The sequence below is a fragment of a genome, unplaced genomic scaffold (genome assembly GCF_019419815.1).
Source record: "Pyrus x bretschneideri cultivar Hongxiangsu unplaced genomic scaffold, Pyrus_bretschneideri_v1 Contig34, whole genome shotgun sequence".
In the NCBI taxonomy this organism is placed as follows: Eukaryota; Viridiplantae; Streptophyta; class Magnoliopsida; order Rosales; family Rosaceae; genus Pyrus; species Pyrus x bretschneideri.
This window is the reverse complement of record NW_025999657.1, coordinates 2,262,901-2,272,923: the sequence shown is the minus strand read 5'-3', so window position 1 is coordinate 2,272,923 and position 10,023 is coordinate 2,262,901. Positions and strand designations below refer to the sequence as shown.

At 35.7% G+C, this 10,023-nt stretch overlaps 1 protein-coding gene across 5 annotated transcripts; it reads right to left on the bottom strand.

The window, feature by feature from the left end:
* Positions 1 to 450: 450 nt before the first annotated feature.
* LOC108866292 (polycomb group protein EMF2B) lies at positions 451 to 9,192 on the bottom strand. 5 transcript variants are annotated; one of them, XM_048591547.1, is made up of 16 exons: positions 8,307 to 9,192; positions 7,959 to 8,093; positions 7,463 to 7,518; positions 7,073 to 7,152; positions 6,373 to 6,425; positions 5,617 to 5,670; positions 5,484 to 5,543; positions 5,240 to 5,286; positions 5,000 to 5,133; positions 3,754 to 4,012; positions 3,438 to 3,486; positions 1,998 to 2,081; positions 1,340 to 1,419; positions 1,067 to 1,156; positions 906 to 973; positions 451 to 793 (listed from the first exon to the last, which is right to left on the bottom strand). In XM_048591547.1, exons 1-16 carry the CDS (start codon positions 8,442 to 8,444, stop codon positions 774 to 776), a joined length of 1,407 nt encoding a protein of 468 aa, XP_048447504.1. In that variant the 5' UTR covers positions 8,445 to 9,192; the 3' UTR covers positions 451 to 773. The 5 variants fall into 5 exon arrangements, with proteins under 5 accessions (XP_048447504.1, XP_048447505.1, XP_048447502.1 ...); XM_048591548.1 differs by having other exon boundaries at positions 906 to 970; XM_048591545.1 differs by lacking the exon at positions 906 to 973.
* Positions 9,193 to 10,023: the final 831 nt, after the last annotated feature.

Below are 10,023 nucleotides of genomic sequence, written 5' to 3'. Positions count from 1 at the left end.
TTCATTTTGTTTGGGAAGCTGAGAGAGGTTGACCTACAACAGGGAACAAGTCTGAAAACGAATGTCATAAACAGTCGAGGTTGGAGAAAATGGCACAATGGAACATACACTTTCGTCGGAGGCCCGTCCTTGGAGCTTTACTCGGGAGAATGATATGACTATCTTAGTACCATGCACCTGGTACTCTGACATTGGCTCGAGACATTTTCTCTACAGCATCCAGTCACTAAGACTGTCCTTTTTAACATTTGAACAGATTTCATTCTCTTTCTAATTAGTTTAGTAGGGAACTCGAACTTGAAATTTGTAGTCGCTTCGTAATTAAATGAGCATAATCACCAAAAACAGGGCAAAGCCTTAAACACAAAGTACAGCAACAGAACTCACAAAAACTAAAATAAATCAACACAAAACAGAAAATGTCCAGGAGAAAGACGGAAGACGATATCATACGTAACAAGATCATAGTAAGTTATATTAATATTGGAGTCTGAAACCGAGTCTCCCATGAAGAAACGTGATTAGTTCTGTTTCTGGTCCATATGTCGTTACAAAAATTTAAAAAGAAGATAAACAATGGGAAAAAGAACATTAAATGTAGCATGATTAGCATTCTCCATCTCACTATGTACCATATAGGGCTGAGCCATCGCCTTTTCTTTAACTTCTCATGGCATCCGATGATTCTGATCCCTTGTGTTTGTACTCGTCAAGAATGACGTTGCAACTATTCAGTATGCATGCATCAAGAAGACCGTGATTCCAAAGTTTGATCATGAATAACCTCCAACACCTGAGTTAATGAGCACTTGTTAAATTTCACACAATTATCCAATGAACGATAAAAACACGCATCAATCAGTACCAAAAAGATAAAAGTTGGAATATGCAACCGAGTAAAATACGTTTAAAGAATGATATGCAGGAAATAGCCATCCTTCCAAATATCACTGACCCCTCTGCTTCAGTGCTGCTACTTTCGAAAAGTTGGATTATCTTGGGAATTATGTTTTCTTAATTGTACCATTAATTGTGGAATTAGGGAAAACTAATGCAACAGCAGTACCAGAAAAGAGCGGGGGACGAGTTTAGCTCAGGTGCACGAAGTCTTGAGAATGCCTCGCATGCCCAGGCAGCATGACCATCTGCTATCACGCTACATCATTGATAATGCATCTTTGTCATTACAGGAAATCCGAAAACTGACGTGAAGTTAAGATGCCACCATTTTTTTGTATCAACATCACATATAAACCAGAAGTAACAGGATAATAGAAAAAGAACAAGAAAATAAAGTTTGAACAATATCAGAAAGCCGAAAGCAGCAAGAGATGACAACCTTTGCTTTTGAACAAATGAGTTCCAAAGATGCATAAGATGCTTTTCATCTTTGGTAACATCTACAAAATCATCAAGCATCTGCAACATAATAATGTACTATTAGATTTTTAGTTCTGAAAATACTGTTAGACCCAAAACCAATTACGTGTAGAGAGACCCTATTCTTATGTTTGTAATGCTAGCTTTAATAGTGCACCCGATGTGTGATTATTATTTCCTAACAGGCCCCTTCAACACATGGATCAATTATATCACATGACATAGAGCACGTGTAGAAAAATTGAACCACACACATTTATTACTGTACTTCCAACAAAGTTATGGTTGGAGCATCCAACCCAAAACCAATTGACTATGCAAGGAGAAGCCTAAGTTTTCAGATAATGTGATCAAACGTTTATAATACTTGCGGATGGATCTTTATATTCTTAGCAAGTCGGATAATTAAAACATCTAGTTTCAAACAAAAACTAGGGAAGGCCAAACAAACTAGATCCAATGAGTTATAATTGAGCCAAGAAAGAACTAAACTGCAGTCATCCACAGGGTTTTAGTAGTACAAAGACAAAATTCAATGCAAGTAGAATTTTTAATCTTGTGCAACATGAATCGATGTACAATAAGAAAATTCAATCTAGGAGAATCATTAAGCATACCCTCCGATCATCAAGGTCTGCAATGTCTTCATCAACTTCATCTTCGCTATCCCGATCTGATAATACTTGCTCTAACTCCATAGGCTTCACATAAAAAGAAATATTCATCCAGATAAGTTTATTGTTTTGATGAATCAGCTCTTAGGAATCTATTCAACATAACTGCATATAACAAGTAAAATATCTTTGATTAAATATTTCAAAGACATAGTAAGGCAAATGCATAAAATGAAATGTAATGAAGCTGTCGAAACACCAGCAGTTACAATAAACTGTGTTTTTAAATAACTATGGCAGAATGCATGTACAAGACAATAAAAATTTTCACAATCAGAGCATAAAAAGCAATCATGTTTGCTATCTAAATGCTCAATCACGAACGTTTTATATTGAAGAGGTCTGATGTAGGAAAGTTGAAATAGATAGGAACATAGAAGGGAACCAGAGTCACTCCAGCCTTTGGCTTCATGCCAAAGGTGTATTGGAACTTGGAATCACTCCAATAGAAAATTTCAGCACCACACCAAAGGTGCCTTGGAATTACTGCAGGTGGTTGTGTCTCACACACAAGCAGGAAATCAAGAATTTCTTCACACAGAAGCAGGAAATCCAGAATTTCTTCTCACTTAACACTTCTTTAAAGCATACAAAGTAGCCCTTTTTATAGTCTAATTGGTATATGAATCTGGAAAGATCCACATTAATATACTACTCAGGAATTCTAAAGACTAATCTATGACACCTAATCCTTTAACATTGTAACATAAGAAAGTAGAAAGAACTTGCAGACTAATCTGCATGTATTACATAAGAAAGTTGAAAGACTCTAATTTATTGAATTTAACTTGGCTCCTCCATCAAGGTCCCTTGCACATAATTCTCTATCCAAAAGCCTTCAACATAAATTTTATAAGAATGGGTCCCTCTCAGTTACACATCGTAACAATAACCCAATTTGGTCACTCATTAGAAAATAGAAAATACATCCACTGTTGCATAAATAAACTACAACTGCAGTGCTACTTCCCAGGGGCTAAAAAAAGGCGCAAATTCATTCTTTGAAAGCACAAAACCCACAAAGCCGACTGCTCAACACCAAAAAAGAAATACATGCAAGGAGTCCATGATAATTACTGAAAATAATGCGTTTATAAATAAAGATAGAAATCCATCAGACAAATCATAAGCAAACTAAGTAATGTAAGAAATACGGGATAGATAATGAAAAAATTACTCTATAATTGTTTAAAAAAAAAAAAAAAAAAGGATTATTACAGCTCATTAACAGTATAAGTTTTAAACTGTTGCAAAATAAACGATCTGAGTTGACAGCAGCTTATGGCATGTAAGAAGTAAAAGAAAAATTAAGCCTACAAAAAATGCAAATTGATGGAGAAACAAAATTTGGAACTGCTATCGGGTTTAGAAATCAATTACTACCTGAACTCTATGAGAGTGAAAGAACTGTCGTTTCTGCAGGAGCATACGGCTGGCATACAAAAATTCAAGAACTGTGAGAAGTGTCAAAATAAATTCACAGCCTCAATTATGGACACTTCAAATAAGGATACCAATTTCAAAAACGGCGGGGACACGAGTCTCTGCTTTTGATACTCTAAAAACACATCCAAAAGTGAAGTACACAGACTGATAGTATTGACAATGAGAAAAACATTAATCAAGTAATTCTTATAAGGAAAATCAACGGAAGCATCTGAAAAACAATGGAGAGAAACCATAACATAGGTTAACATACTTTCTTGGCTCTGAACGCTCTGCAGTTAACTTCCTTGTTTTAGTTGGTGGTGCATAATCACTTCCAGATAGCAATTTAACACAATCAAGGTCCGGAGAAGATTGAGCAATGGAAATTGTAGCACCAGGACCATTGGAAATTGAGGTAGCACATTCTATACATTCTATAGAACTAGGATGATCATGACCGCAGTTTTCATGTCTATGCCTTCCATTTTGGGAACCTTTTCCACTGCGGAGCAGATTGGGAGCCTTCACAACTTCACAGGATAGAAAATCCAAAGAATACAGTTAAATCTCAGTTGAATCCCCAAGACAAAAATTGAGTAAGTCAAATCAATCTTCAGTTGAATCCCCAAGACAAAAAATTTAAAACAGTCACATCTGTAAAATGTGCTGCACAATCACATGTTTTGTTTTTTGTTTTTTTTTTTTTTTTTAAATAATTAATATGATTAGACATTTCATTTAAATACCACTTTTGGTCCAAGGGAAGCTATTATTAAACTAAGCATGGCTTGGATTTAAAAGTAACCCACATTCAACCCGATTGACACTCAATCATAATATCAGACTCTCAACTGAATTTGAGCTGGGATTTGTCATCCAACAGTCACTATTATCTAACTTAAACTGAACTTGGTGGAACAGTGAACAGTCGAATCAAAGTATGTAACTGAACTTGTTCAACCAATAAACAAGTGCTTAGTTAATACTAACTTCAAACCAATTCTATATGTTATATATTAGAGATCTGAGTTGCAAAGACAGCCATCGACTGATATAACAGCAAAATTGGAGTTACTATATACCACAAAAGAAGTCAACAAAATAAGAAAAGGGCAAACCAACCTGACCAGCTATTTCCTGGGTAAGAAGGGAAAAATGTATAAGAAAATAGGATGAAAGAAATGCCATAATACAATGTTGGAGTTGTGAACAACAATAAGACATGCAACATGAGCATCATACCATTATATAGAGACCTTATGCATTAGCTCAGTTGTGAGCAAGAGAAGGGCAGAAACACTCTAAACCACTACCCAAAACAAAAGAGGATTAAGAAATTAAAATTTCTCTAAAGCAATCTTGATAGAGACTACAGGTACTCCGAATGTGCCAAGGGTGATACATCTCTGCACATTAACAGGATATGATGGAATTTGTCATCTCGTTGTCTTGAGTTTGCTTTTATTTTTCACTACCTGAAAATGATCAACCCAACGGAGTATGAAGGGAAAATTTACCATCACCATTCTCCAAATGTCCCTCCTGTGCCCCTCCATTGGCAAGGCTAGGTGAGTCTAACTCCAAGAATTGTATATGAACGTGGTTTTCAAGTTGACCATGGTTCTTTGGCCTATGTTTTCTTGACCTTGAACTGCACAAAAAAGTTATTTCGCCTACTCAACTCTCTGAATTCTTTTAAGAGAACAAATGGGATAATAACCAGTAGCTTTAAGTTGTACCAAGAAATTTAAACCGACCAGAAGAAGAATGTTTGAAGTTGTGGAACTACTCCATCTGCTACTGTCTGTATATAAAAAATGTAACCAGATATGATTGGGGCATAAAACTTGTTCATGCATGTTAAAAAATCATAAGGAAACACAAGCCAGTACAGGAGTGCCTATGAGTTTCTTTTGTTCAACATATGAACCCTAATGGCAGCAAATATTTTGAACTAGCACAAAAAAGATCCACATACTTCATGATGAAAACAATTCTGACCTCAGATCTCAATATGTCAACTTTCACGGAAACGTTGACTGCCTGATACTCTCCAGTTACCTACAAAATAAATGCTTCTTCAACAGCCTCTTAAGAATAAGCAGAAAGTGACTACATATACTCAATCACCAACCCAAAACTCAAAGTTGAATAAGTCATGTGAAGAGCACAAGTGATAACGCAGACCCTACAAGAAAACATGAAGGTTTACTTCAGCAACAAGCTAAATCAGTGTACAGTAGTAAACCATATAAAATGTTGAAACTAAAAACAAACAAAAAATCATGGAAACAGCTCACTTAACAGAAGAACAATAACCTTCAATATTATGGTTCAATAAATAAATTAGGTTTTTCCAGGAGAGAAATATACAGATTATGAATAAAAACTGAAACTCTAGCCAAATGCGGGTATGCTGACATCATATCACAAATAATTCAGCCTAAAAAAAAATCTCTAAAATTATAAACAACTGGCGATTCCATTTTGCAAATGAACACTGAAAAGACACTATAAAAGATTGAATAATTAAAGGTTAAGTTTCTCAGGATTAAACAAATCCGAAGCATGTGTGTACAGTGGAATATGTAAGAAAAGTTAATCACTGATATGGACATAACTAAGAGTTCCATATTAGATCAGTATTTCCCACGATATTTTATATGAAAACATATATGTTTAGATTATTTCAACCCAATCTTTCTGCAGATACTGAAAATACTTTATAGGTTTTATGCAATTTTCAAAATACAAGATAAGGTATTCCTAATGGGGAGTAATTCTCCTTTCTATCCCTTACTAAGGGAAACTTCGTTTTTCTACTATTATACTAATTTTAATCAAACATAAATGGGACAACATTGAAAGCAATATCCATACTGGCTCGTACCTTGAAGCTTGCACATTGCATCAAGCAAAAGGGACAGGAGAAGTCCTCAGTAACTGAATGTCAAAAAAAAAGGTACATATGAGTTTCAGTAACTGAATGTTCAACATTAAAAGCTTCATTGCCGATGAAAATGAAGTTCCTATAAACAAAAATATGATTTACCAGAAACTTAAGCAGTTGTCTCAATGTTAATCCTAAAAAGTGGAAAAAAACCAGATCACATATATTTTTCTTAGGAGCCCATACCACCAGGCAGCCAACCAAACCATTTTAAATAAGAAACTAAATAATGCATTTACTCTGACAAGGGGAAAATTTTAAAGAGAGAGAAACAGTATCCTAGGACACCCATTTCCCTTTTTAATCAAGCTTTACACCTTAAATTGTCATTATACAAGAATCAAGTCGTGCCAAGTAGGGCTTCATGAGTTAAAAGATGGGGGTGGGGCCAGCAGAAACGGAATAAATAAAAAGAAGAAATTTGAGAGAAACCCTCCTAAAGGACAAGAAAAAAAAAGTACTAAATAAATCCAGAGACATCAGAAACAACAATAAACTTGCAGAAATTTGTTTCTACAGGAAAAACGGTTTTTTGATGAATTAATTAACAAGTATGGTTGAAACTTCAGATACAAATAACCATTGTAACTACTGTAATAGAAAAGAATTACACTTCTGAGGACAAAGACATTGATGATACCTTCAGTTTTACATAAAGTGTTGTTGTAGTCCCTGTAGTTGAATATAACAATCGCAGCCCTGGACCTACAAAATAACATGCTGAAAATTATACAAATTGCCCTCTCAAAGTAAGCAACATAATGTCTTCTTGAAGTCCTCGCAGCAGAAAAAATAATGTGCTCGAGGAAGCATGTGTGTGTGCCTTGACAAACTATGAGACTATACCGAACGGAACGATTTCAGGTGGACTACCACATATCAAAACTCTACATCTGTAGTCTTCATAGAATTAAAAAAATCGTTTTGAAATAAAATCATTGAAGGCAATGGAAACAAGAACTAAACAAAACTTCATGCATAAACATACTTCCATATGCCTGACTGTGTGTACTTATAGATAGATTAGTACCTCTTTCTACGCCTTGCTTGGATTTTGTAATGCAAACATCTGCGAAGAAATAATGGCTACAACATAGAAAAGCCTTGATTAGAATACAGAAACATATGTTGTACGTTTTTACAAAGAGTACACCAAGACCTCATAACCACCCACACATATGGCACACAAAGCGAACAGCATAGAGCTCAACATTACATGAGTAATATGATTGCAAATAAACACATTGGATTAACATTCCCTTGTTCTTATAACCATAATACACCAAACTATGCCAAAACATCGAACGGGTCCAAGATTGTATTAAATTTGTCGCCATTTTACCAAAATTGCCAATGAGGATCATTACAAGTGCAATCATATTTGAATCTGCACTCCTGATTAAACCTTGATAACCACGATCTTTGGAATATCGCGTAGGAACTCGCAATTATGACGGAAAATTAACATATAACATGATTATACAAAAGAAGTAGAAACAGAACAAAATGCATGAGTGTGAACATACATTGTGTAAAGCACGAGGGCGAAGAATGTTGTAGAGCTCAACCGGCTTGCAATATATCAAAAGACTCTCGTCGATCGCAACCGCCTCCTCTACCGGCAAATGCGCATAAGAATTGTGACGGCACATCTTATATCCCTACGGCAGACAATACAATCAAAGCAAACAGCAGAAAATTAAGATTTTCAATTTTCGATTTTCACAGAGATCTGATATATGACGATATTTGAGCTATAATCTTGAGTTAATTTTGGTTAATTGAAATTAAGCTATAAAATTAACAAGAAAAAATGCCAATTCAACACAGAAGAGAAAGTAGTTTGCACCGAGGGAATGACTAGCTTTGCTGACCGGAGATAAAGGAGACTCACCGGTTTGAAGGTTGAGCCGGAAAATTGGCCGGAGAAGACAGAGTTTCGGGGTTTTCAGCTTCGAGAGCGCCGGCGAGGAGCTCGAGAGCAGCTGGGCCCCCAATTTACTTTGTAACATAAGGATTCCGTCACGTTAAGTCGTTTGGTCAGGAAACGGGAAGTTGCTCAAAGTTGAACTTTTTCGTATTCGGTGGCCCCATTTTTTTCTTTTTGGTTTGAAGTGTTTGATTGTCTCGGTAAAGAAAGAGCTCCTTTTTTTTTTAACAAAAATAATAGTGAATTTCATTAAGAATTTTCTTTTTGGAGAAGAGCTTAACTTCATTAAATTTAAAATTTATAAAGCCAACCAACGGCCCAATACAAACAGTGGAGGCCCAATTCCACAACAACATAGACTTGAAAACACACAACAATAAGAAATAAAACCTAATATCCATCACAGAACCAAGTTGACATAACATGGGGGTGGGGAGGGCCAAGGGGATGTGTAAAACACCCTTACTCCGACCATGCTGCAGAACACTTCGCCCAAAATTTCTGGCATGCTAGTAAAGCAGGGAGCAATGAGGTAAAGATCTACCTCCGAAATCGAGTCCAAAACTCGAAGATCTGATTTTTGATAGGGATTAAAAGGGGTCGGAGATGGAGGTGTAGGCAAAGGAAAAAAGGGAAGAATGAACTTAGGGAAAAGGACTGCAGAAATGAAATTAGAAAAAGAAGCAAGGGCAATAAGGAGGAGGAGAAAAGAAGGGAGGCAACAAAACAAGAAAGCCATAGATAAAACCGATAAGACATGCCAGAAAACAGAGAGGATCGCCGAGACTGTGACCTCGAAAACCGACAACCATAGGTTGCGGAGGGCAGGACATATACAAAACACTGAAGAGAAGAAGAAAAAGAAGAGGTAAGGGGTTGCCTGCCGACCCCATCCAAAGGAATGAGTCTGTGGTGAAGAGCAAGATAAAATGGGCTTTTGTGTGAGAGAAAAGAGAAGGAGTGGCTAGGTCAAAAAAGGCCTTTAGTGAATTTCATTAAGAATGAATGTGTTTTTTTTTTTTTTTTTTCCTTTTTCTTTCGTACAATCATGTATTTAAATTTAAGGATTGAAAAATAAATTGGTATCAAATGCGTCATTTTAAATCTCTCACTTACAAATGAAGACTACTACTAAAGTGCAGTTTCTAGTGGTATCAATAAATATATATATTGGTTAGGACTAATAATAAAAGATTTAGAAATTAGACTGTATGAAAAGGTTATAGTTACATAAATATATTAAGTCAAATTAGAGAACAAATAACACTTGCCAATACAACGGAAGGCAAACAACCTAAGACAAATTGGAGGTACTTAAACACAAGCCCAACCAATTAAAGTCTAGGCACTCGCCACCAACACTTTGTCAGCAGGTACTAAGGTAGTCGCAATAAAAATGAAACCAAGTGACTCATTTGATCAAGGCATTGCAACATGAAATCAACCTCAATGGAATTTCGCCACTAGGAATGTTGACTAGAAGAGTTAATAGATCCAAGACACCTTCATACTCCTACAAGTACATCTAAACACAAAAGCATGTGAGAAACCTACACATCATAAAAATTAAACCTATGCATGATATTCAAACAAACCAAATGAATCAATGCAAGTCAAAGCAAAGAACTCTGAGTATAAAGGAACATAATCTACAAACATGA

What these genes read in the sequence shown, in the direction of transcription:
- LOC108866292 (XM_048591545.1), bottom strand. Translation starts at nt 8,444, where the DNA reads ATGTTACAAAGTAAATTGGGGGCCCAGCTGCTCTCGAGCTCCTCGCCG. An exon ending in CAAGCAAGGCGTAGAAAGAG is followed by an intron (nt 7,153 to 7,462) that starts GTACTAATCTAT and finishes TATAATTTTCAG; the next exon opens with CATGTTATTTTGTAGGTCCA. An exon ending in CACTTTATGTAAAACTGAAG is followed by an intron (nt 6,426 to 7,072) that starts GTATCATCAATG and finishes TTTGACATTCAG; the next exon opens with TTACTGAGGACTTCTCCTGT.